Source organism: Diceros bicornis, chromosome 14, assembly GCF_020826845.1.
Source record: "Diceros bicornis minor isolate mBicDic1 chromosome 14, mDicBic1.mat.cur, whole genome shotgun sequence".
NCBI lineage: Eukaryota > Metazoa > Chordata > Mammalia > Perissodactyla > Rhinocerotidae > Diceros > Diceros bicornis.
Genome location: NC_080753.1, coordinates 22,307,186 through 22,333,053, shown reverse-complemented (window position 1 = coordinate 22,333,053; position 25,868 = coordinate 22,307,186). Strand labels below are relative to the sequence as shown.

General features: G+C 56.2%; 2 protein-coding genes across 11 annotated transcripts; one reads left to right on the top strand and one right to left on the bottom strand.

Moving 5' to 3' along the window:
- The first annotated feature begins 235 nt into the window (after nucleotides 1–235).
- On the top strand, nucleotides 236–19,992 carry ABCC10 (ATP binding cassette subfamily C member 10). Of its 10 annotated transcripts, none has more exons than XM_058554298.1 (23): nucleotides 236–337; nucleotides 739–910; nucleotides 1,870–1,938; nucleotides 2,404–3,622; nucleotides 5,003–5,230; nucleotides 5,844–6,000; nucleotides 6,286–6,395; nucleotides 8,047–8,126; nucleotides 8,754–8,925; nucleotides 10,677–10,775; nucleotides 11,483–11,672; nucleotides 12,432–12,509; nucleotides 12,648–12,842; nucleotides 13,268–13,421; nucleotides 13,594–13,783; nucleotides 15,492–15,835; nucleotides 16,179–16,348; nucleotides 16,851–17,011; nucleotides 17,315–17,568; nucleotides 18,514–18,659; nucleotides 18,747–18,844; nucleotides 19,077–19,189; nucleotides 19,490–19,992. In XM_058554298.1, the coding sequence occupies exons 2-23, from the start codon at nucleotides 750–752 to the stop codon at nucleotides 19,641–19,643; spliced, it is 4,542 nt and encodes a 1,513-aa protein (XP_058410281.1). In that variant the 5' UTR covers nucleotides 236–337; nucleotides 739–749; the 3' UTR covers nucleotides 19,644–19,992. The 10 variants fall into 10 exon arrangements, 9 of the variants coding, with proteins under 9 accessions (XP_058410281.1, XP_058410285.1, XP_058410284.1 ...); XM_058554302.1 differs by lacking the exon at nucleotides 236–337 and adding an exon at nucleotides 341–381; XM_058554301.1 differs by lacking the exon at nucleotides 236–337 and adding an exon at nucleotides 386–448.
- On the bottom strand, nucleotides 19,985–24,254 carry DLK2 (delta like non-canonical Notch ligand 2). The gene is made up of 5 exons (XM_058554307.1): nucleotides 23,875–24,254; nucleotides 23,542–23,605; nucleotides 22,443–22,573; nucleotides 21,825–21,969; nucleotides 19,985–20,832 (listed from the first exon to the last, which is right to left on the bottom strand). The coding sequence occupies exons 1-5, from the start codon at nucleotides 23,948–23,950 to the stop codon at nucleotides 20,097–20,099; spliced, it is 1,152 nt and encodes a 383-aa protein (XP_058410290.1). The 5' UTR covers nucleotides 23,951–24,254; the 3' UTR covers nucleotides 19,985–20,096.
- Between the last annotated feature and the right edge of the window lie 1,614 nt (nucleotides 24,255–25,868).

Genomic DNA, 25,868 nt, shown 5'->3' with positions numbered 1-25,868 from the left:
AATAAACAGTAGACAGATGGGAGCCAGTACTTTACGTGCGAGTGTATGAAAGACGTTGCTCTAGTACCGAGATCAGCCCACACGCTAGCGAGGCAGCATAACCACGCCGAAAAGCAAGGTTGCAAATGCACCAGCGCACTGCTTATCATCGGAAGCAGAGAGCAGTGCGCATGCGCGCAGAAGCCCGGCGAATGGGAGAGGCGAACGGCGCCTGAAAGGTCATCCCGCCTCTAGGGGGTGCCAAGCGAGCCTGGCCAGCACCCCAACCCCGCGGCACGCTCTTTTGCATGCGCCAGTGCTCGGGATCTCGGGATCCGGTGGAAAGCAGCTTCTTCAGGTTAGCGGTTCCGGATCTCTGGGGCGGGAACACAAGGAGGCAGGGTGAGTGATCGGTCCAGAAATCCGCCAGTTCCGGGGAGCTAAATCACCCCCAAGTCTACCGCTTGAGGTAACGCGAGAATCGGCGGCGTCTGGCTTCGTGGCGGAAGCGAGGGGAAGTCCTGTTTCGAGCGTGGGGTTGGAGGCGGGGAGACCCGGCTGGGACGCGCTGTCAGGGTCAGCTGACACCACTCCTCTTCCTGGTCATCGTGCTGTCCTTTTTCCCGCCACACCCCCACACACACCCCCCACACCCCCGCCCCGGGTGCACGCTCCCTGCCTGGACCTCGCCATTGGGAAAAGGGAGTCCCCCTCTCTGGGAGGAACCTTCCCTCTCTCCACCCTCGGCTTTTCCCGCAGGTGAGGCCTCCATGGAGCGGCTCCTGGCCCAGCTGTGCGGCACCAGCGTGTTGCATCCGCTCCCGTTGTGGGAGGGGGACACCACGGGCCACTGCTTCACCCAGCTGGTGCTCAGCGCCCTGCCCCACGCGCTCCTCGCCGTGCTCAGTGCCTGCCACTGGGGCACCCCGAGGTGGGTAGAGACGGATGTAAGACATCTGTCCATGTGTGCTTGCAGACCTGACCCGAAACCCTCATCTCTGCGGCAGGATAACCAGAATACGTAGTCAGGACTCTGGAGGCGGACAAAAGTAGAATAAAATCTGGGCATTACCACTTTGGAGCCGTGTGGCTGTTCTGGGGCGTTATGTATCTTCTCTGAGCCTCATAACATCGTTGGGAGGTTTAAATCACATAATGCATTTAAGCATATAGTGCAGTGCCTGGCACATTTTTAAAGGCCCAGTGCGTGATAGAAATCATCACTTTTGTAGATTTTCAGATTATAAGACTGGTTGATGGCTAACTTGGGGCCAGTGTACCAGCCTCCAAGAGCCCGATGTTCTTTCTTCTGTCCCCACATCTCAGGAAATAGAATTATTAACGGTTGCCTTTTATTCCAATGCAAACCCCTCCATATAACTGTGATCAGCTGGACTTTTTTAAAGAAACCTAAAGCACTCGACAATTAAACTTTTTTAGTAACCCAGCCCTGCCAATAAAGGGAATAACAGTCCTCTTTTTATATGAACCTTCAAGACATTCTAATGTTGTCTGCTGCAGCCATGTTTTCCTGTACTTGATTTTAGGGCAGACAGATCACCCTTTTGTTTATTAAATATGTTTTCTGCATGACAAGAAGATATAGACAAAACTGAAAAGAGGTTTTTCTTTAGCTAATGGAGTCACAAAAATGATCCACACCACCTTCTACAACCATTGGTAAGACAGAGAGAATATTCTGAGATTTCATAAAATTTAGGCTATAGTATTAGAGTATAGGAGCTGTATGTAAGTCAAATTTTTCTTCATCTAATAGTGCTTCAGGTGAATTTAAGGGTTATTAGGTAGATAACTCTCGTAAAAATGAATACTCATCACTTAGTTGTTATCTGTATGAAAATTTAGGATTGTTTTTTTTTTTCTAATTAGGGTCTTCATGTTTGGTACAACCTTAACTCAAAATTGTCAGTTTCTGGGGCCAGCCCCTTGGCGTGGCAGGTAAGTGCACGGCTCCACTTTGGCAGCCTGAGGTTCGCAGGTCCAGATCCCCGGTGCAGCCAACGCACCGCTTGTCAAGCCATGCTGTGGCGTCGTCCCATAGAAAGTGGAGGAAGATGGGCACAGATGTTAGCCCAGGGCCAATCTTCCTCAGCAAAAGAGAGGAGGGGTGACATGGATGTTAGCTCAGGGCTGATCTCCCTCACAGAAAAAAAAAAAAATTGTCAATTTCTGTGGTGAAAGGATGATCAGAAATGTGGGTACATTAGAAAATGGATTAGGTTAATCGAGGAAGACTTCTTGGGAGAAAAGACCCTGGATTCCAGGGTAAAATGGGATAGAAATAAGGTGTGCAAGACAGAAAATGGAGTTGATTCTCTCTAGGTAAGTGAGTTATTGGAGGTATGTTTGGGCCCTGAGTCAGCCATGATGTGCCTCCTTTTCTCTTTTCCCCCTTGTCCCCAGGAATCCAGATTACATCCTACACTGCAGTTCTGGCTGGCGCCTCCGACTTGCAGCCTCCTTCCTGCTCTCCATCTTTCCACTACTAGACCTCCTTCCAGTTGCTTTGCCACCAGGGGCAGGCCCAGGGCCCATAGGGCTAGAGGTGCTGGCAGGGGGCGTGGCAGCTGTGGCCTGGATCAGCCACAGCCTGGCCCTGTGGGCATTGGCGCATTCGCCTCATGGCCGCTCCCGGGGGCCCTTGGCTTTGGCTCTGGCTGCCTTCCTGCCAGCCCCAGCCCTAGTGCTGACCCTGCTGTGGCACTGCCAGCGAGGCACACTTCTGCCCCCACTTCTCCCAGGGCCCCTTTCCCGCCTGTGCCTTCTCATCCTGCAGTTGGCTGCACTCTTGGCTTATGGACTGGGCTGGGCAGTCCCTGGGGCGCCACAGGAACCCTGGGCCCAGGAGCCCCTTCTATCCGAGGGACAGGAACCCGAGGTAGCTGAAGATGGGGAGAGTTGGCTGTCACGCTTTTCCTATGCCTGGCTGACACCCTTGCTGGCCCGCGGGGCCCGTGGAGAGCTCCGGCAGCCCCAGGACACTTGCCGCCTCCCCCGCAGGCTGCACCCAACCTACCTGGCCCATGTCTTCCAGGCACACTGGCAGGAGGGGGCCCGGCTGTGGAGGGCCCTGTATGGGGCATTTGGGCGGCGCTACCTGGCACTTGGACTGCTGAAGCTGGTGGGGACCATGCTGGGATTCTCAGGGCCCCTGCTGCTGTCCCTACTGGTGGGCTTCCTTGAGGGGGGGCAGGAGCCACTAAGCAACGGCCTGCTCTATGCCCTGGGGCTGGCCGGTGGGGCCGTACTGGGCGCTGTGCTGCAGAATCAGTATGGGTATGAGGTACGGAAGGTGACACTTCAGGCACGGGGGGCCGTGCTGAACATCCTGTACCAGAAGGCTTTACAGCTAGGGCCCAGACGCCCTCCTGCCGGGGAGACCCTGAACCTACTAGGCACTGATTCTGAGCGGCTGCTCAACTTTGCTGGGAGCTTCCATGAGGCCTGGGGCCTGCCCCTGCAGCTGGCCATTACTCTTTACCTGCTGCACCACCAGGTGGGTGTGGCTTTTGTGGGCGGTCTGATCCTGGCACTGCTGCTGGTACCTGTCAACAAAGTGATTGCCACCCGCATCATGGCCGGCAACCAGGAGATGCTACAGCACAAGGATGCGCGGGTTAAGGTGAGGGGCTGTTTGGGGTCTCTCAGCAGTCTGGAGACCCCACCCAGCATCCTGGTCCCCAGGTCCTCCCATGCACGGTGCTTGAGAGAGTGAGTGTGATTAGAAGTTAAGAGCTCAGACTAGAGAAAGACAGACATGGATTCACATTCCAACTCTACCACTTACTAGTTTAATTGCCTCAGGCAAGTCACTTAACCTCTGGGCCTCCACTTCCTCATTTGTAGAATGAGGATAATAGTAGCTTGCGTCATAGGGTTGTTGTGGGGATCATCTGAGATAATGCTTGGTACAGTGCCAGTCACAAAGGGAGCACTAGATAAATGTGGCCCATTAGTACTATAGTATTAGTTCATGCAGCCCTAAGCAGCAGCCCTAGGAGGGAGGAGGTAACTGGTCTGGGACCAAATGGGTTTTTAGTGTTACAGCCAGGACCTAAGTCTCCCACCTCCTCATCTAGGCGCCATCCCATGGCCGCGTGTGGAGAGGCCTAGGAGAACCCCAGCTACCTGTTAGGGGTGGGCTGTGGGGAAGGGAGTAGGTCACTCTCCTGCCTGGGCCAACTCTAGGTGTTGAGGGTCTGGCTGAGTCAGTTCTGGATTCTGCAGTGATTGTGGGGACCTTTACAGAGGGGATGTCAGGCGGGGGGTCTATACAGCATAGTTGTCCACCTCTTACTGGAATAGCTTGGAGTGCTAATCGAAGGGGTTGTCCCTGAAAGCTAGTTATGGGATGAGGCCTTTTTCCCTACCCATGACATCTACACGCTACGTCTCCAGGGCCATCTGGAAAGGCTCCAGTGCCTCCCTAGCTTGCAGGCTGTGGATGTGCAAATATTAGGATCCAAGGATTTCCTCTGGCCTTTGCCTATCTGGCCTGGGCCCATCAGCCTGTGTGACCCTGGACTGTGCTGCAGCCTCCCATAGCTGTATACTCCTACAGGCATAGTTCCCATACTACCCAAGCCATAGGTTGGACTGGTGACCAGCCTCTGAAGCCCGCAACTTCTGGCTTCGGGAAATAGTCCTTAGTCCCTCATCTAATGGAAGGAGGGCTTTACCCCAGCAGGTTAACGCCCCTGCACTTTCCACCACTTCATCTCCTAGGAAGGTGGGGGGATTCCAGCTCCGACCTGCCCTCAGCTGGAGCATATGGAGGAGAAGTAAAAGACTGGCAGGGCAAGCAACCCAGGGCTGAAAAGGGTTTGAGGGCAGGATTTCTGGAAAGGGCTGAGGTGAGGAAAACCAGGACTGGGGAGGTACAGAGTATCTGGGGGCTCAGAGTATTCAACATGCTCTGCTAGGAGCCTAGGGAAGACGGGCCGAGGAGAAGGCACAGGAGCAGTGTCTCCACTTCACACTGCTCTCTTGTCCCTGTCCCTAGCTCATGACAGAGCTGCTCAGTGGCATTCGGGTGATCAAGTTCTTCGGGTGGGAGCAGGCGCTGGGGGTCCGAGTAGAGGCCTGCCGGGCTCGAGAGTTGGGGCGACTCCAGGTCGTCAAATACCTGGATGCGGCCTGTGTGTACCTGTGGGCTGCCCTGCCAGTTGTCATCTCCATCATCATCTTCATCACCTATGTCCTCATGGGGCACCAGCTCACTGCCACCAAGGTGAGGACCAGGAGGGGAGGAGATGGCTGTAAGAGAGCATGGGAGGGAAGCAGCAGCAAGGTGACTGCAGTGGGGTGGGGAGGTGGGCTCAGGCTCTCAGTGCTGGCTGGGAAGGAGGGGAGGAGGATCCTTGGCTGCCTTATCCTTTCCCGACCAAGGGGAAATTCTCTGAAGTGACCTTTTTCTGGGGCCTCAAATATATAACGCTTCCCTCTGTGAAGGAATTCCTCTTTTTCTGTCTTCTCTTCCTTCGTTTCCAACTTCCAGTCAGGCCCAGGCTCCTTATCCCCATTCTGATGGCCTGGGGGAAAAAATCCATGATCCAGTGCTGGGTCTAGCCAGCGCCAGCTGATGTTGCTACTTGGAAATTCTGAGAACATCTCAGGATGAGCTAGGCCTGTGTGCTTATCAAGATGCAACCCTGGAGGAACATCTGGGATTTCAGGGATTCTTGGAGTGGCCGCCTCTAACCCAAGGATTGTCCAGCCAGCCCCAGTTTTGCCACTGCCCTGCTCTTCCCTCAGCAGACCTGTCCACAGGGCCACCCCTAGATCAGGCCTTCAGATAGCTCCTGGGCTTCAGCTGATGCTTCCCCCCGCTCTACCCAACTTAGGTGTTCACTGCCCTGGCACTGGTGCGCATGCTCATTCTGCCCCTCAACAACTTCCCTTGGGTGATCAATGGCCTCCTGGAGGCTAAAGTGTCTTTGGACCGGATCCAGCGTTTCCTTGACCTTCCCAACCACAACCCCAAGGCTTACTACAGCCCAGGTAATGGGAAGCTAGAGGGCAGAACCTGGCACAGGGTGAGGAGGGAACTCTGGCTCCCTGGGGGCTGGACATAGACACTGTCAAGAGGAGCCAGAGGCAGCAGAATCCAGGCCGAGCTGGTGGCCATTTCCTCAGGGAGAATCCTTAGACCAAGACTGAGGCTGCCTTAGCCCTGGGCGGGTAGATATGGGACAGGCAAGCCAACGACATGCCCGTGGTGTACCTTCCCCGAGCAGGTAGGTTGTAGATTAGAAGCCCAAGTTGAGTGGCTTCTTCCCTGTTCAGACCCCCCTACAGAGCCATCTACAGTATTAGAGCTGCATGAAGCCCTGTTCTCCTGGGACCCAGTTGGAACCAGCCAGGAGACCTTCATCAGTCACCTCGAAGTGAAGAAGGTTCGTTGGTCAGACACCCTGTGAGAGTCCCCAGACTAAGGAGGGAGATGCAGACTCAGTGACAGATAAACAAGGACAGAGCCAGTCATAGCCAGATGGCCCTGTAGCTCTGATTACTGAGGGAGGGACTGGAGGGGTTTGCATGAGCAGGTTCTAATCTGGGAGGAGATGACAGCTCATTTCTGAATGTCATTCCTCCAGCACACAGCTTTTTTAGAGTAGTCACATCTCTCCTTGGTCTTTAGACAGCTCACATCCTCCCAGTCCAGACCAACAAGTGTATTTGTCTCTCTGTGTTCCTCAGAGGCTGTTGAGTTCCGAACAGACCCCAGAGCTTATCCAGCTTCTCCCGCAGGCTGGGGACCTGGGGAGAGGCCCAGCAGCCTTCTCCGAGAAGGATTTTGCAAATAGGACAGATAATCTTCTTTTTAGCCTGGTGGAAAGGAATCACACCCTGTGACTCACACCGGCATACATCGTCAAAGTACTTGAAAGAACATTCCTGGCAGGACAGCAACTCCTGTTCACCCCAGTCCTGAGTTTTCACTCTCCCCTGACCCTAGTCCAACCCTTTGCCCCGCAGCTCAACCCAGCATTCCCCGGTGGTGCTCCACCACTGCCTCTGCCGCCTGTGGCTCACATTTCTGGCTTGGGCTGCATGCTTTGTTTTGTGTCTTAGTTCAGGCAAGACAAGGCTGGAATTTTTCAAAGGAATTTTACTAATGTGTCATTTGGGCTTTTTTGGATATAAGTTATAGAAACCCACTGGAGCAGCCTAAGCAAACAAGAGTTTATAATAAGGTTATAGAGATGAATTGCAGAATCCAAAGGCGAGCACACAGCCAGATCTCAGCAACAGCCCAGAACCAAGCCTCGACTCGCATAGCTGTCCTGTCTGTTTCTCTGTATTTGCCTCATTTTTCCCTGTGGACCCACTTTCCACTGAGCAGAAGATGTGACTTCAGAGAGCCCTTAGGCTGCAGCCTGAAAGGGAATTCCCAGGGAAGGGTCTCGGATTGGTCCGGTGCCCACTCGTGATCAGTCAACCCTAGCTGGCAGGGTAGGGGCATCACAGACAGAATTTCTGTGAGCCCCACCTATTTCTAGGGAAGGATTTTTTTTTTACCTTTATGTACAGGGAGATAGCTCCATGAATGTATGTTATAGCTAAGAAATGAAGGGAGAACAGAAAATTTTAAACTGTAAATCACAGAAGTGGGCACTTGTGCAAAGCACTGCTTTTTGCCCTGAGATGTCAGAAGTCTAGCTGCAGATGGACTTAGCCAGCCCAGCATCCAGGCCGCAAAGCCTGGAGTGCTTCTTTCCCCCTCCCCATTCTGGGATGCTTGTCTCAGAGTTTTCCATGGAAGTGCTTAGGCAGTTTTGCTCCCATTCTCTCTGGCACACTGCTCCTCTTCAGAGGCCATTCACACAGACAGTGACCCTGATAGCCCCTCTGGGTGGAGAATAAAACACCCCACTTCTCTAGGTCCAGCACAGCATCAGTCACTGAGCCACAGCTCAGCCTGTGGGGTGGAGACTTTCTTCCCTGCAGACCAACTAGGGCCTAGAGAAACCTCCTTTCTGTGGGAGTGACTGGCAACCCAGTGCCTCTGGAGGGAGACCTGACACTTGTGTGGCTTCCTTGCAGGGTGTCCTGGTGGGCATTGTGGGGAAGGTGGGCTGCGGGAAGAGCTCGCTGCTGGCCGCCATCACTGGGGAGCTCCACAGGTAAGCAACCTCCAGCACACTCTGTCCTCAGCTCTGCCCTTCAGCAACACTTACCTAGCCCCTGCTGTGTGGTGGACACCTCTTTAGGGGCCAGAGATGCCAAGATGAACAAGACCTGGTCCCTTTCTTAGGAGAGTTTTCAGTCTGGACCAGGAAGGCAGTCAAGAAAGTGAGTTCTCATAATCATGACACGGAGTGTTCTAAGTGCCATAATAGTGAGTGGAGAAATAAATGGAAATATCTAGCATGAGCTGTGCTTTCAGAAGATGTGGTTGTGCAGGGGAGGGATCCAGAGAGGAACAGAGGTGTGAAGCAGGGCCTTCTTATGTTACCGTGAGAATGAATGAGTGCAGGGTGGTGGCACACTCTCTGCTGAGCACATCTAGATATGACAGCTGCTTGGCTGCAGCCAAAGAGCAATTTCTTCCCTTCCCAGTCCAGAATGAGCTTACAGCCTTATTAGGACCCCTTGACCTCAGTGGCTGCCAATCCAGAGAGCCATGTGACATGCAGGGGGACCCTGTGTAGAAGATAGCAGTCTGGAGAGGCTTCTGGGAGGCAGGGGCTGAGTCTGGAGGGACCCAGTTAGGAGCTGGCCCCTCATGCTGCTGGCCTGGCTCTCTATAGGCTGTGTGGACGGGTGGCAGTGTGGGGGCTGTCCAAAGGCTTTGGCCTGGCCACCCAGGAACCCTGGATCCAGTTTGCCACCATCCGAGACAACATTCTCTTTGGGAAGACATTTGACGCCCAGCTGTACCAGGAAGTGCTGGAGGCCTGCGCCCTCAATGACGACCTCAGTGTGAGTACCTGGCCGTAAAACCTGGCCACCTGCTTCCCCATGTCCCTGACACCTCAAGTCAGAGACTTGCTTCTTTGGAAGGGGTTGCTTCTACCCGGGCACCATTTACCTAGACTGGCTGTCAGCCTTCGGTCCTCCCAGGGTGTCCAGCTGCTCAGTTCCCCCTTCCGCATAGGGCCCGGAGGAGTGGTGGTCACTGGGTGTTCCGCGCAGCTGCTGGGGGAACCCTGAGGCCTCTGGGGCTAGGGGAGGGTTCCCTGCGAGGCTTGGCTCTCCGTAGGTCTGACTCAGGGTTCTGATTCAAGAGGCCCTCCCTCACCTCCCACTGGGAAGGCTTGTGAGGGTCAAGGTTACTATAGGGAAGGCTGGCAAGCCCTAGATCCCTCACATCCAGCGTACTGAATTTAGAGGGAATGAGATTCCAGATTTCTCCCGTGACTTCCCCACCCAGCCCCCATGTTCCCTGCAGGACTATCATTCCCACTACCCTGTCCAGATAAATGCGGAACTTCCCTAGGAAAGAAGGCCTTGGGTTTGACCATGGGGCCTCCTATGTCCATTTATCATTTGTTTCTTTTGTTTTGTTTTGTTTTTGTGAGAGAGATCAGCACTGAGCTAACATCTGATGCCAATCCTCCTCTTTTTTCATGAGGAAGATTGGCCCTGAGCTAACATCCGTGCCCATCTTTCTCTGCTTTATATGGGATGCCGCCACAGCATGGCCCTACAAGCAGTGCATCGGTGCACGCCCAGATCTGAACCGGCGAACCCCGGGCCGCCGCAGCAGAGTGCACGCACTTAACCGCTTGTGCCACTGAGCCGGCCCCTATCATTTGTTTCTTCATCAGGCATTTCCCAAAGGTCTACCGGGTACTAGGAACTGTTCTAAGCACTAAGAAAAGAGATGAAGAACAAAGCTTTGCCCTCAGGGGACTCACCATCTGGTACACCATAGGTGCTTCCTCTGGTGTGGGGACCCCTTAGCTAGGGGACCACTCCTGAGGCCACAGGAAGGCTCGGAGTACATTCCTTCTCTAAAACCCTATGAAAGCCTTCACGTCAAATTTGCCCATCATCATCTTTGCCTGTTACAAAGTCAAGGTAGTGAGTGTGATGGAATGGTTAAGAATCTATGTTCGTGTCCTGCCCTTTACTAGCTGTGGAACAGCCTTGGGCAAGGTAGTTACTCTGAGCTTTGGTCTCATCTGTGAAAAGGAAATACCAACTTCAGAAGGTTGTCATGGGGGTTGGATGAGATGATGCCTATAAAGCACTAAGCACACGAGAGTGTTCAACAAATGCTAGTTGTTGTTGGAATTATGGTTTATCCCCTCTGACTCACTCACCTCAAATTCAAGTCCAGGCGCCTCACACTCCCTGGCTCTCTTTTGTTTGTTTTTTTTGTTTTTGTGAGGAAGATCAGCCCTAAGCTAACATCCGATGCCAATGCTCCTCTTTTTGCTGAGGAAGACTGGCCCTGGGCTAACATCCCTGCCCATCTTCCTCTACTTTATATGGGACGCTGCCACAGCATGGCCTGACAAGCGGTATGTTGGTGCGTGCCCAGGATCTGAACCTGCGAACCCTGGGGCCGCCAAAGCAGAGCGCGCGCACTTAACCACTGTGCCACCGGGCCGGCCCCTCCCTGGCTCTCTTGACCCGCCGCCGTCTCTTCCCTGTGAAGGGATAGGAAGTGGGGCACAAGGTACAAGGGAGCTCACTCACCAACACTGGGGGGCTTGTCCTGTCAGATCCTGCCTGCTGGGGACCAGACAGAAGTGGGGGAGAAGGGTGTGACCCTCAGCGGGGGACAGCGGGCCCGGATTGCTCTTGCTCGTGCTGTCTACCAGGTAAGTTAAAGATGAGGGAGTCCAGAGCCTTGGGAGCTTGGCTGAGAAAGAAGGGATGGGGATATTTTCGTCAGCATCTGGTTTCTTTTTTTTTTTTTTTTGTGAGGAAGATCAGCCCTGAGCTAACATCCATACTAATCCTCCTCTTTTTGCTGAGGAAGACCGGCTCTGAGCTAACATCTATTGCCAATCCTCCTCATTTTTTTTTCACCAATGCCCCAGTAGATTGTTGTGTGTCGTAGTTGCACATCCTTCTAGTTGCTGTATGTGGGACGCGGCCTCAGCATGGCTGGAGAAGCGGTGCATCGGTGCGTGCCCAGGATCTGAACCCGGGCCACCAGTAGCAGAGCGCATGCACTTAACCGCTAAGCCACAGGGCCAGCCCAGCATCTGGTTTCTTCCATGTTCTTGAGGTGTTGGTCCCTTGGCCATTGCATCCCCCTTTTGTATTTCAAGGCAGAATTAAAGACCCTTTACAAAGCTTTATGTGGCTTACCTCGCTGGGACCTAGCAAAGCTGAGCACTGGCCCTGGGACGCTGGCCTTGCTTGGCTGGAGGGAAGTCCACCCTCAGGTCTCACCTCCTTCTCTACTGCCATAGGGGTAGCCCCCAGAGTTCCTCTCGACTGTCTTCTCTGACTGCCTCAAGATCATGTCCTAGGAGAGGACCTGGGACATGGTGCCCATGGTGTCCCCTCCTCTCCCTAGGAAAAAGAGCTCTATCTTCTCGATGACCCCCTGGCCGCTGTGGATGCACATGTGGCCAACCACCTGCTGCATCGGTGCATCCTGGGAATGCTGAGCCACACCACACGGCTGCTCTGCACCCACCGCACCGAGTACCTGGAGAGGGCTGATGTGGTGCTGCTGATGGAGGCCGGGCGCCTCGTCCGGGCGGGTAATGTGGGCCACCAGGCGGGAGCCCAGCCGAGTGAGGGAGCCATCTACCTGGGTGTGACAGGGCAAGAGGGACAGATGGATTTTCAAGTGTATAACTTGCACCTGCTCCGTGTGTGGCCTGGGCCCGGTCATCCTTCCGTCTAATGGGAGACCCTCTCCTGCCTTCCCAGAACTGGTGTGAGGAACTGGAGAGCAGGAGGGAAAGGTGCACACTGGTGACGTGCCAGTGGGTTTGGGACTCGGGCTTTGTGACTGGGTGCTTTGGGAACTTAGAGGCCCACGGTCTCTGAGAACAGTCTGATGTTCTTGGAGAAGAGAAGCAATCAGATTTAGAATAGTTTTTTTATAAAAAAAAAACAAAAACAACCTCTGAAGGAGTATTATCCAGAGGGACATGACCATCTGCAAGTTTACTGGGAGAGAGACAGGAGGAAATGAGGCTCCACCAGAGTGTTAGGAATTTCATGAAGCACGAGGGAAAATCTCTGCAGTCATGAGAGGTGACTGGACAGGGTGCTCACGAGTGGCTGTGACTCTCCTTCTGGGGTGAACATTTTCTCTCTGTGCTGATTGGACTCCAGACACAGAGGGATGGACTTGATGGTCCTGCTCAGAGTCTGGGGGTCCAGGGAAGGGTCCTGTTAGGAAGGGTCAGGGAGGAGGTCTGAAGAGAATAGGAGGTGGATTGGCACACACGTTTAGAAAGCCATAGTATATTCCCAGACAGTCCCTCCTCATCTCTCCTGCTACCTTCCAGGGCCTCCCTCTGAGATCCTGCCATTGGTACAAGCTGTCCCCAAAGCCTGGGCTGAGGAAGGACAAGAGTCTGACACAGGTATGGCCCAGGGGTGAGAGGAAAGGGCTTGCTCTTTACTCCCACACTGGAGAGATGTTTGCTACAGTTCTGAAACACTGAGGTTTTCAACTGTCATCCTGCGAGCTTAATCCCCCCCGACCTCCCTGACCCCTGCAGCCACAGCCCAGTCGGTACAGAACCCAGAGAAGACAAAGGAGAGCCTGGAGGTGGAGGAGAGCACATCTGGCCGCCTGCTGCAGGAAGAAAGCAAGAAGGAGGGTGCCGTGGCCTTCAACGTGTACCAAGCATACTGGAGGGCCATGGGCTGGGGCCTGGCTGTAGCCATCCTCTTCTCTCTGCTCCTCATGCAAGGTAGGAATAAACCGTGGCGCCTCCTTATCCCACCCACAGCCCTATCATCTGGTCCCCATCACATCTGTCACCTTGTACTAGTCATTACAAAGCCCAGAGACTCCCCAGGCTTGGGCAACAGCTGGGACCAGAGGCAGGCTCCCAATTCTGAGAGCGTACCAAGGGCGAGAGGGGTGTGCTCCACAGCCATCTTCTGGACTGCCTCCCGGGCTAGCTCCCATTCTGCAAATCTGAGCTCATGGTCCCTCCAGAGCTGAAGGGTGATGACCCAGGAAAGAAGGGAGGACATGGGATAACAGCACAGTGGGGAGGGCCAGGAGGGTGAAGAAGGGTAGAAACCAGAGTCAAGGGCAGAGGAGGGGGTGTTTGACTAGAAGGAAGGAGACGAGTCTCTCTCGCAGCTTTCCCTTCCCATCCCCACCCAGCCACAAGGAACGCTGCTGACTGGTGGCTCTCCCACTGGATCTCTGAGCTGAAGACAGCCAAGAACAGCTCCCAGGAGGCGCCAACCCCCACCAGCCCAGGCTCCACTGGGCTCCTGTCTGCCCAGCTGCTCCTCTTCTCCCCCGGAAGCCTCTAGTGAGTGGCTGTGCTAGGAGCAGGCCTGGTGCTCCCACGGTGGTTGCCAGTCAGGGAGTGAGAGTTGGGGCTGGTGTCTTCTGGAGGACGAGGAGAGGTGGTGTGGGGGAGGGGAAGGGACCCCTGAGTGGCCCTACTTTTGGTTACCCACAGCCCCCTCCCCACCACCCAGCACCTCAGTGTTCCCACTGCCCAAAGCTGCCCCCAATGGCTCCTCAGACATCCGTTTCTACCTCACCGTGTATGCAACCATTGCTGGCGTCAACTCCCTCTGCACCCTCCTCCGGGCAGTGCTCTTTGCGGCGGGCACCCTCCGAGCAGCCACCACCCTGCATCGCCGCCTGCTGCATCGAGTCCTTCTGGTGAGGGAGTAGAGGGCAGGGGGTGGCGTGGGGGAGCCCTCCCAGTACATGGGCTCCATCGGGGGCCCCAACCTACCTCCTAGTCCTCAGGAGAAAATAGCCCCTTACAGTCCTTGACAACTTGAGACCTGGAGAGGCCGAGAGCAGAGTGGCTGCCTGGGTTCCAACCCAGTTACTTAAGCCTATAGCTTTCTCATCTGTAAAATGAGGAGAAGAGAATCTTCCTCAGAGTCACTTCCGTTTTGGACTTCAAGCGCAGAGGGCTAAAAGAATTAATCACCCCTTAGTTCATGCGAGGTCCCTTTTTTGTTTTATTTATTTATCCATCCCCTTTTATCTGCATACCCTATTTCCATTTCCCCTCCTTTCCTTGATAAGCAACCATTCTGTGTTTAATATGTATCTTTTTGTTCGTCTTTTTGCAAAACGCTTGTTTTGTGTGCATGTATATTTACAAATGACATTCCATTTCTTACAGTCTTTATTTAGGGCTGTATCTAAGGTCCATTCCTGTTGCTATTTGTATATCTAGTCTGTCGCTTACCCCATAGACTTATTATGAAGATTAAATTAATTAGTATGTGGAAAGTGCTTAGGACAGTGCCTGGCACATACTAGTGTTCAATTAGCAATTATTATTAATGTTGTTATTATTACAAAGCCCTTTTTTGTCTGTTATCTTTTTAGGGCCTCATAATAACCCTGTGAGGTAGGTACTATTATCCCCATTTTACAGATGAGGAAACTGAGGCTCTGAGAGTATAAGTGACCTGGGCAAGGCTGGTTCCATGGAGAGCTGGGCCGTGAATGCAGTGGCTATCAGGGAGCAGCTGCCCACTGTCCTGTCTCTCCTCCAGAAGCCAAGGAGGGGACACCTTTAGGCTATGAAGAGATTAATTTCTCATAAGCTGGCAGTAGGAGTTGCTTCAGAAAGTCCTTTGACCTAGTCCCCTGCCTTAAGATGGGACTGTTCCCCAAGTAAAGACAGTTGGGGGACAGGGAAGGCAGGGAGGGGAAGGGGCTGTCTTTGAGACTGTCCCTCCCAACAGGAATCCAGATAGCTAGCAGTTCCCGAGCACTTGCTCCATGCCAGGCAGACTCTGCTAAGCACCTGACTGCTGTATGTATGGCCTTTAATCCTACTAACAGCCTTGTGAGGTGCAATTCCATTATTATCCCTGTTCTTGAGATGACGAACGGGGGCCTTTAAGAGATTAAGCCTCTTGCCTGGCGTCTCACATCTAGTAAGTGGTAGGGCTGGAATCCAAGGAGCAGTCTGACTCCAGAGCCTGAGTGCCTAACCGTGAGACAACACTGACTTTGACTGCTGCCCTCACCCGACTCTGTCCAGCCACAGGCAGTCAGGGTGTTCCTCCTGACATCTAACTAAACCTCACTCACTGGCCTGAAGTCCCCATCTTCTGGAGAGAGATGAGCTCCACGCCCTTGAAAGGGGAGTAAGCATGTCCAGCACAGAGATAGAGGAATGGCCAGCATGGCCTCAGGGTCACCATTGGCCAGAGGGATGAGAGACTCTCCATCTTTCCCACCCTGCGATATTCTTCCTCCAAGCTCCACCAGCTGCCCCCAAACTCAGGGGACTACCCCTTTCCTATTCTCTAACTTGGGCCTTCCATCCCCTCAGGGCTGCCCCCAAACCCTTTTCACCTGGCCCTGCCCTCACCTAACAACACCCCCCTCTTCCCAGGCACCAGTGACTTTCTTCGACTCCACGCCCACGGGCCGGGTCCTAAACCGCTTCTCCTCCGACGTGGCCTGTGCAGATGACAGCCTGCCCTTCGTCCTCAACAGCCTCCTGGCCAACGCAGCAGGCCTGCTGGGCCTCCTGGCTGTGCTGGGCTCCGGCCTGCCCTGGCTGCTGCTGCTGCTGCCACTACTGAGCATCATCTACTATCGTGTGCAGCGCCACTACAGGGCCTCCTCGCGGGAGCTGCGGCGTCTCGGCAGCCTCACCCTGTCTCCACTCTACAGCCACCTGGCCGACACCTTGGCCGGCCTCCCCGTGCTCCGGGCCACCAGGGCCACCTACAGGTGTGTGAAGTCTGCCTCTCTCAACCAGAGCCAGGGGGATGAGGGCTGGGGAAGGGGAGAAGAGGGACCCCTGAGAAGAGGGCCTTGTGGGGGAAGGGGGCTTCAGTTCTCCTGAGAAGGGAAGGGTGGGTAAGGGCACTAGGGGAAAGAGGAAAGAAACAGAAGAAAGGGATAGTGAGGCAGAGCAGAACCCCCTACAAAAGAGCACATTGGCTCCTGTAACCCTGAGGTGAGGCCTGTGGGTGTGCAGATCAGCTCCAAGAAGGAGGCGTTCTGTGGGGAAGGAGTCTGGGCGGGTCAGTGCAACAGTAGAGCGGCCTCCTTCCCTCCTGGCCTCCCCCAGGTTTGAGGAGGAGAACCAGAGACTCCTGGAGCTAAACCAGAGGTGCCAGTTTGCTGCCAGCGCCACGATGCAGTGGCTAGACATTCGGCTACAGCTCATGGGGGCCGCAGTGGTCAGCGCCATCGCAGGCATCGCCCTGATGCAGCACCAGCAGGGCCTCGCTGACCCAGGTGCCACCCCGGGACCCTTCACTCTCACCTCAGAAGCATGTTATTCCCACCCCCTGCCCCCTACCTTTCCCTGCACTGTCCTCCCAACATTTTCACCTCCCACCCAGAGTATCCTGTGAGGATGTGTTGTAATTTTCATTGCCCCCGTTTTGGAATTGAGGAAGCTGAGTCTAAGGAGTGACTCGCCCAGGTGGTGGTGGATCTAGGACTTAGAAGGGTCTTCTGATCCTCACCCGCCCTGCTCCACCCCATCCCCAGCACTCTGCTCCGCCCCACCTGTCCTCCACCTGTCATCCCTCACAGCCTCTCCAGGCCCACTCCACTCCCTTGCATGTAGCCTCCTGTGGTCCTGGTCTGGGTCCTGGCATCTTTTTGTTTCTCTGCTGGCTTCCTTTAAATGCCCACAGTCCACAGCTTGGGATTCCCCTGTTCTGCCCCACCCCTCCCCACACACACCCCAGTGTCTCAGCCTCCCCTAGCAGCTAGTGCTCCTCTTCCCCAGGACTGGTGGGCCTATCCCTGTCTTACGCCCTGTCCCTGACGGGCCTGCTCTCGGGCCTGGTGAGCAGCTTCACGCAGACGGAAGCCATGCTGGTGAGCGTCGAGCGGCTGGAGGAGTACTCCTGTGACCTGCCCCAGGAGCCCCAGGACCGGCTGCCACAGGTGGGCTGCACCCCCACCCCAGGCCTGCGCGCTGGAACCCTGAAGGACCCTCCTGATGGCCCCAGTTCCTTTCCTTTCACTCCTCCCATCTCTTTCAGCTCCTTTAATGTCCCCGCGTGATCTCCCTGTTCTTCACGGCGCCCCTTGTCTTTGTGTCCCTGCTCCACATCTCTCCTATACTTGCCCCCATTCCCCCACCTCTTCTCTCACGCTGTCTGCTTCTCATTCTCTTTACTGTCCAACCCCCCTCCTCCTTCTCGTTCCTCCCCATCTCACTCATCTCCCTCCGTCTCCCACCACCAGCTGGGCATCGGCTGGCTGACCCAGGGAAGCGTGGAGTTCCAGGATGTCGTGTTGGTGTACCGGCCAGGGCTGCCCAATGCCCTGGACGGGGTGACCTTCCGCGTGCAGCCTGGAGAGAAGCTGGGCATCGTGGGCCGCACGGGCTCCGGCAAGTCCTCCCTGTTGTTGGTGCTCTTCCGGCTGCTGGAGCCCAGTTCAGGGCGAGTGCTGCTGGACGGTGTGGACACCAGCCAGCTGGAGTTGGCCGAGCTCAGGTCTGAGGGAGGGAGGAGAGGGGAACCAGATTACTGGCACTTAGGAAGGCCTAGCCAGGAAGGCTGTATATAAACTCCGGGCAGCCGGGGCCGACTAGGGGGCGAGGCGGCGGAGAAGACGAGCAGGTGAGGAGAGCAAGCTCCTAGTGCCCAGGTCCAGATTCACACTGTGGTCTCAAGGTCTTCCATCTGACCCAGGCCCACCTTTCAGCTTCATCTTTCTTGTACTTCCCGGCATACACCCTCCACTCTAGACCACCAGTCACTGCCTCCTGAGTCACTCCCAGGTGCTGTGCCCGACACTGATCCCCTCAGCCCTCAGGCTCAGCAGGCGGTGCTTGGGACAGCTCAAGACCTGGGCCAGTTGCCCCTGGCCACAGTGGCCTCATCTGGGGCTAACATCTCCCCACCCCCACCCCCAGGTTAACCCAGTATGGTTTTCACTGAGTTCCATGACGTGGAAAGGTAGGGAAGCTCTGTACCAAACCCCATTACTGATCTAGGGCCCTGGCCCTACCCTCCCTGCCTTACCTCATAGCTCTACCATAGAGCTCCCAGGACCCAATTCCAGGCCTGCCTCCAACCTTGAAGCATCCCCTCCCCATTCAATCTCTGGTCACTCCTTGCCCATCACTGCTGTCCCAGTGACTGCTGGAGTCAGTGCCACACAGTTTAGCTCACTCTTGTTCTCTGTTTTTTTTGCACCTCAGTGAGATGCAAGCTCCTAAGGACCAAGTCTGGGCCTTTGGTTTCTTTGTATTCTTCAGAGCACCGCACAGTTCCCGGTACCCAGCTGACCAGTGCGGGTGCAGAGAGGGGTTATATTCAGATCTTATCCCCAAGCTTCCAGGAGGTGCTAGACCTACAGCTAAAACCCATGCTGCAGCAGAAGTGGCCTCATCTCCAGCCTAGACCCCATGTCCTGTCCCCCGCCTTGTCCCCCAGGTCCCAGCTGGCTATCATCCCCCAAGAGCCCTTTTTGTTCAGTGGGACCGTGAGGGAAAACCTGGACCCCCGGGGCCTGCATGAGGACGGGGCCCTGTGGCAGGCTCTGGAGCAGTGCCACCTGAGGGAGGTGATCCTATCCCTGGGTGAGTACAGGCCTCCCCTGCAGGTCTGCAGAAGGAGGGAGCAGGGAGAGGCCCAGGACCTGGGGCTGAAGCTGCTGTGCCTTGCAGGTGGTCTGGACGGTGAGCTGGGCGAGGGGGGCCGGAGCTTATCCCTGGGGCAGAGGCAGCTGCTGTGTCTGGCCAGGGCTCTCCTCACAGATGCCAAGGTAAGGCGAGAGGAGGAGACAATCGAGAGGGCCAGGAAGAAGGCAGGAGACATGTCAGGGGTGAGGATGTGGGTTGGGGAGAAGTCTCAGGGCACCAAGTTAGTTTCCTTTTAGAGCTGGAGGTGGGGAACTGTAGGCTGGGCTGGGCCAGGAGTGGGGGCTCGTGGTTGGGTAGGAGTGAAAGCTAACCCTCTTCTCCCTCTTCCTCCCCCACCCCCTCCACATGTTCCAGATCCTGTGTATTGACGAGGCCACAGCAAGCGTGGACCAGAAGACAGACCAACTGCTCCAGCAGACCATCTGCAAACGCTTTGCCAACAAGACAGTGCTGACCATTGCCCACAGGTGTGCAAGCGTCCAGAGTGAGACTCTAACGGGGCTATGGCGTCAGGGACCCTAGGGGTCAGGGCCCTAGAGAGTCCACCCCCCCATGAACCTCAGCTCCTCATTCTCCAGGCCCTGACCCAGGCCTTTATAGCACATTGTCGGAGGGAGTCTGCAGCCCCTCCCCTAGCACAGAGCCAGGGACTAAGCCCTGCTGGGCAGACCTGTGCTGTCCAGGGGAGGAGAAGAGGGGACGCAGGTCAGCTTTCTTCTCTAGGGCGTTGTCCCCCATGCCCCCACTGACCACCATCTCCCACACAGGCTCAACACCATCCTGAACTCGGACCGGGTGCTGGTGCTGCAAGCGGGGAGGGTGGTAGAGCTGGACTCCCCTGCTGCCCTGCGCAGCCAGCCCCACTCGCTGTTCCAGCAGCTGCTGCAGAGCAGCCAGCAGGGAGCCCACTCCTCTCTCTGAGGGCCCGAGCCCAGTCCCCCACCCTGCAGGGTCTCCCCTCTGTCTCACCCTCTGCTGGACAGCTGCAAAGGGGCAGGCTGCTTGTTTACATTCTCCTCTGTGGCTCTACCTCTCCCTCATTCCCCAGAGGGAAAAAGGGTGCCCTGGGCTCCTCTTTGGAAACCACTCCTTCTTGAGGGGCAGAGTCCCAAGGCTTCCCCAGGACCAGGCCTCTGCTTGGGCCCTCTTGCATCTGCGACTCCAGGCAGGTTCTTCTGGCAAAGGAGCCCATTTGCACTTTTATAATTTTATTTGATAAAATTCCCATCTTACATTCTAGATATTAAAAAAATAATATTTCTGGTGTGAGGCTGAGGTCCCTCAGTGTGTGTACCCTAGCTAAGGGGTGGCAAGAAAGGACCACTCCAGTCTGAGGGGTGGAGGTGAAGGAGGGGGCCGGAAAGCCCCCCCCGATCACAGTGCTGTGGTCTTGCCAGGCTCAGAGGGCAGGTCAGGCGGCGGGGGGAGGCCTGCTGGCAGCATGCTGACCTGACACTCCTGGTCCTGGCGGGCCGGGGCATAGTGTGGGGCTGGGTAGCAACAGAGTCCGGGGGGGCAGACACCCCGGCGCCAGGCCCTCAGGGTCAGCAACCCTGTGGACAGGACCAGGGCAGCAGTGAGGGCCCCAAATACCACCACGGCCACCAGGCTAGACTCACCCAGCCCGGCCTCCTGCCTCCGCACCACCTCTTTCACTGAGATGCGCAGCAGGCCAGCCCCCACACTGTGGGGGACAGGCCCCGTGGCAGGTACCACCACAGCCAAGGTGGGCCCCCGGGGGCTGTCTTGTGTGGTGGCGGGGTGCGGGACAGGTAACACTAGCTCACAAGTCTTGCCACCGTAGCCACTGGGGCAGAGACAGTCGAAGTCATGGACACGGTCCCGACAGCGGGCCCCTCTCTGGCATGGGCGGCTGGCACAGTCATCCAGGTTGATGGTGCAGAAGCGTCCAGCAAAGCCCTCAGGGCAGAGGCAGGAGAAGCGGTTTATGCCATCCAGGCAGGTGGCGCCGTTAGCGCAGGGCCGCATCAGACAGTCGTCTACGTTCACCTCACAGCGGGCACCCACAAAGCCCACCAAGCAGCGGCACGTGAAGTTGAGGGCATAGCCCTGGTCGTCCTGGCACTGCCCGCCATTCCGGCATGGGGAGCTGGGTTGGGGGTGGGAGAGGGCATTGACACTGACTTACACCTGCAGGGTGGCCCAGGTCGGCATCCTGACCACTGCCCCCCTCCTTCCAGCTATGTCACCTTGAGCCACTCTCTCTGCACCTCAAATGCCTCATTTATTTTATTTTTTTGCTGAGGAAGATTCGCCCTGAGCTAACGTCTGTGCTAATCTTCCTCTACTTTGTATGTGGGTTGCCCACATACATTGACCATTGCCCACAGGTGTGCAAGCGTCCAGAGTGAAACTCTAACCAGGGGCTATGGCATCAGGGACCAGCATGGCTGACGAGTGGTGCAGGTCCGCGCCCGAGATCCGAACCCGCAAACCTGGGCCACCCAAGCAGAGCATGCCGAACTCAATCACTATGCCATGGGGCCAGCCCCGAATGCTTTGTTTTAAAAAGGAAAATAAAAATAGTACCCAGCTTCCCAAATTGTGAGGGTTAAATGAGATAACCCGATGTCAGGCAGTTGCACAGGGCCTGGCCCAAAGGCAAGGCTTAAGGCCAGTGTATTATTATCATCCCCGTAGGCTCTCAGGCCTGAGGCGGAGACGAGGACAGGTCCAGTCCTGCAGGCCCGTTTCTTCACTCGGAATGAGACGTAAGGCTGCCGTGTGGAACATCCTTAGGAGCTGCATCCCAACTTCCCTGGGAGGCTGAGGGGAGTCCTAGGTCCTCTACCTCCGCACACCCACCCTCCCCCGTCAGAGCTGTCACACATGGAGCTGGTATACCTCCAGCTCCTACGGATTTTTTGTTGTTGAAGAAATGGTTCAGATGGTACAAAAAAAGTTGATAAACCCTGAACTAGGATAGTTTGCCAGGCTGGGGTTTTATCCTTGGGTGTCCCCATGTGGGGCATCTCTCAGCCCTAACACTTCGCCACCACCCTCAAACAGTCCTGCCTCCTCATCTTCCCATCACCAGATTCTCATCTGACCTCCCACTCATCCCACGGGGCCAGCACTCACCCTGCTTGCTCACAGGGTCCAGCCTTGCGCTCACAGTCACGCCCGTGGAAGCCTGGTGGGCACTCACAGTGGTACTCGCCACCTCCGTCATATATGCACTGGCCTCCGTTCCAGCAGGGGGACTGCGTGGTACAGATGTGCTCATCTGGAGAGGAGACCAGGAAGGCTCTGGGATAGCCCCTCACATCTGGCACCCAGAACTGCCCAGTTCCCATCCAAGGCTCTGTGGGTGTGGCTTGCACCACAAACCCACCCCAGGCTGGTATGGTGTCGGGGAAAATAACAACAGTGAATCTGGAGTCAGGAGGCTCCTGGCACTGCCAGTCTGTCTCACAGCGACTTTGGACAAGTTGTATCTCATCTGTGGGTCTCAGTTTCCTGTATACAATTTTCCTGTATACAAAATGTATACAATTTTCAGCAGCTGCTTTGCCTACATCATGGGGTTATGTTCAGGACCAATTCAGACAACAGATAGGTGTAAAGTCTAAAATGATAAAATACCATGTATTTGAAAGATTGAGCCAGATAACAATAGGTGCTCAATAAATATGGATGGGTGTTCTCCCAAGACACACGTTCTCCCCAGCTCCACAGCCACCCTCTCTATTCCCCTACCTTTGTCACAGAATTTGCCCGCCCAGCCACTGTGACAGATGCACTGCCAGGGCTGGTGGCAGGTACCGTGCTGGCAGCCAGGCATCCTCACACAGCGCTCACAGTGCAGCCCCTCCCAGCCTGGGTCACACCTGAGGGGGAGAAGCACAGTCAGGGCTCTGGGTAGGGGGATGTGAGGAAATGGAGGAGGCAAGACCAGAGCTTCTAGAAAACAGGAGGACATAGGACAGCCACTAAGGGAAAGCAGGCCTATCCCAGGTAGGTGTAGGGCTGTGCAGGGTCACAGGACACATGGAATCAGACCATCAGACACCAGCATCAAGTCCTGCTTCTGCACTTACTTTCTGAGGCTTAGTTTTCTCATCTGTAAATTGGGGATATACCTGGCATGGACATGTTGAGGGAGAAATTAAATAAGATGATGTCTATAAATGTCCCCAGTACCATTCCTGGCATGTCTGAGGTGCTCAGAAACCCTTAAAAAACAAGAGTGACCTTGAAAGGTCATCAGGATTATCTTCCCACCCTGATTCCGGGCCAAAGCCTGACCTACTTCAGAGAGTCCCCAACACCCCTAGCCTTTCCAGCAGCTTGCCTTGTCAGCTCATTTCTTTATGTCCAGACACTTCCCTCCTGCTACAGAATTTGCCCAACCCCCACCCCAGTGAGTCAATTTCAAATTCATAGAGAAAGATCCTGTTTGATGAGAGTGTCTCCCCAGCAACCCTCCAGCAGCCTTTCTTTTCCAGGCTAAACTAATTATCTTTCCTTTATCTTCCTCTTTCCTCATGGCTCCCAATCTCCAAACTCTGAAGCTTCAGGTCTTTCTCCTGGTATCTTGAGGAGGAATGTTTCAGAAATCCTGGATAAAACTTGGGAGAGTAAAGAAGCGGGGAGACATGAGCCAAAAGCGAGGCGCAGGGGAACCGGGGGTGGGGAGAGGCTGGTCAGCCCGCCCTGTGGGCCATGAGGGGCTGGCGAGTGAACAGTAGGGTATACACGCCTAGACACTCTGCCCTGAGGCTTGACCTGATTGTGGGTGTGGAGGGCTGGGAAATGGGGAGCAAAGGCTTTGGGAGCACATGCTCGGGAGAGGTACCTGCAGGAGCCGTCAGGCGCACAGCAGCCGTGGGCCAGGTCACAGTAGGAGCTGCAGTCATTGGCTGCAAGAGATTGATGTGGGAGGGCTGAGCCCGGGGTCAGGGTTCAGCTCCCTGAGATGCGGGTCGGGAGAGGTGCGGGGTCCCGGTAATTGGGTGGACTCAGCTCTGGGGCAGGACAGAAGAGACTCTCATGCTATTCGAAAGACAACCTGGGTCGGCCAACCCCGCCGGTCGGAGCGGCTGCAGTGCCGTCCCTGGCCGGCAGAGGTCAGCGTGAAAGCGAGAGACGGCCAGACAGGGCCTCGACCTGAACCCGGGGGCGCGCTCACCTCGAGCAGGCAGAACGGGTGCCCCCAGGATGCACAACAGGCACACGAGATGTAGGCAGCGGCAGCCGCTGGGCATGGTCAGCGCCGGCCCCAGAAGGGACGGACGGATGGACGGCCGGACGTGCGGACACCTGTGGGACGGCACAGGCTGGGAGGCTGCCGGACGCGGAGATAGCGGCTTGGATTCCGGTTCCGAGTGACAGAAGCGGAGCGGGGAGAGGGATGTCCTGACAGAGGGGGATAGGGACAGCGAGGGCGGGGGTGGAGAAGGTCTGAGCAGGCGATGAGAATGGAGATAGGAACCTGGGAACGGACTCTGTGGGAAGGAGGCGAAGGATGGGCAGCGCAGAGGGAGGTCAGGGCGCGGGAAGGGCCGGGGCTGGGAATGCAGTCTGGACGGAGGAGTCCGCGGGGGACAGCGCCGAGAGGCAGCCTCGAGCACGGAGAGGACGCGAGGGCCAGTTCCCGGCCGCTAGCAGTTTCAGCCCCACACCCCGGACCCCCCCAGGACTTGCTCCCACGTCCCCTTCCGATCTCTGCCGCGCTCGGCTCGGCCGCGGCGCCAGGCCTGGAGTCCCCAGAGCGCCCCTAGCCCTGCGCGCCCTTGCCCTCGCGGTCCTCACCTCGGGCTGGGAGGCGGCGCGCCCCGGGGCTCAGAGCGAGGCCGGATCCGACGGGCTCCGCCGAGGGCCGAGCTGGGGCAGGGGGCCGCCCCTAGCGGGCTGCGGGGCCGCGAGCCCAGCCCGCTGCCATGCGAGCCGAGCGCTCGGGAATCTGGGGCTCAAGGCGACTCCGAGCGGCGGCGGCGGCGGCAGAGGCAGCGGCGTCTCCTCGTGCGCGCTTAGGCCGCCTGCCAGGGGCGGCTTGTGCCGGCGAAGCCCGCCTCCTCCCTCCCTCCCCTCCCCGGGCTGCCGCGGGCCCGGCCCCCCACCGCCCGCCGCCGGCGCCCACCCCGCCGCCACGCACGGCGCGCACCTCGCCCCGGAGCTCGCCCCTTCCTCCGCGGCCTCGCGCTCCCCCGGCCCCTACCCTCTGCTGCCGCCTGACCTCTCCGAACCTCCCTTTCTTCCAAAAACGAGGAAATTACGGGAATCTCAATGGGAGCAGATTGTCAAGTGCCGGCCAAATGTGCGCAGGCCCATTATTCTCCCATCTCGCATCCCCGCTCTCCTGACCCGCGCGCCTCACCCCACGCCCCACCTCTGCTCTCACCAACCCGCTTCCCATCACGCTTCTCATTTATATCCCATGCAGGCTCAGGGCACATTGCCGCTCCCCGCCCTCCTCCTGTCACCAGCCCACGCCTCCTCCGTCTGTAAATCCTACAATACCTGCTTCATCTGTCTGCTCTTCTCCTCGGCTCTCTCCGCTTTCTTCTCTCCTCATTGCCATCCACAGCCTTCCAGGATCAACCCATGCCTATCTTGAGTATCAGCCTGCCCCTCCCCGCATCCCTCCCGCCGTCAAGTCTATCTTTCCCACTCCATTCCTTTCCGTGACTACTACTGGGAAGCCTCCCTGGGTTGGGAACGCCCCTGACTCGTAAATGTTCCTCCCAAATTGCCACTTCTGTACCCCGGATCACATCCGTTCTTGACCTCAGGCTAATCGTCAACTGCCCAAACCCAGAGCTCAGACTGAGAATTACGTGGAGGGAGTGGGGAGGACTACCGGTACCCCCAGGCTAAGGGCTCAGAGACACCTGTGCACCGCAAGGACAGGAAACAGAGGGCAGAGGTCAGGAATGCCACTGCCCACCTCTAATCCCTCAGATCAAGATTTCACCATCTTTAAGTTCAAAACATTGGAAGGAGGAGTCCCTAGCCCGTGCAGAGCAGCTTCCTACAGATAGCACCCCACCCACCCAGAAGGACGTAGCCCCTGGACTAATTTTTCTTGCAATCTCCATTGGACTTAACAGCCACACCCACCCCATCACTCTAGCCACCTTCCCCGAAACTCTGCTCACCTCTTTCCTGAAGCACTTTCTGAAT

What these genes read in the sequence shown, in the direction of transcription:
- ABCC10 (XM_058554298.1), top strand. Translation starts at nt 750, where the DNA reads ATGGAGCGGCTCCTGGCCCAGCTGTGCGGCACCAGCGTGTTGCATCCG. An exon ending in ACCAGCTCACTGCCACCAAG is followed by an intron (nt 5,231 to 5,843) that starts GTGAGGACCAGG and finishes TACCCAACTTAG; the next exon opens with GTGTTCACTGCCCTGGCACT. An exon ending in CTGGAGTTGGCCGAGCTCAG is followed by an intron (nt 17,569 to 18,513) that starts GTCTGAGGGAGG and finishes CTTGTCCCCCAG; the next exon opens with GTCCCAGCTGGCTATCATCC.
- DLK2 (XM_058554307.1), bottom strand. Translation starts at nt 23,950, where the DNA reads ATGCCCAGCGGCTGCCGCTGCCTACATCTCGTGTGCCTGTTGTGCATC. An exon ending in ACCCGTTCTGCCTGCTCGAG is followed by an intron (nt 23,606 to 23,874) that starts GTGAGCGCGCCC and finishes AATCTCTTGCAG; the next exon opens with CCAATGACTGCAGCTCCTAC. An exon ending in GCGCCTGACGGCTCCTGCAG is followed by an intron (nt 22,574 to 23,541) that starts GTACCTCTCCCG and finishes TCTCCCCCTCAG; the next exon opens with GTGTGACCCAGGCTGGGAGG.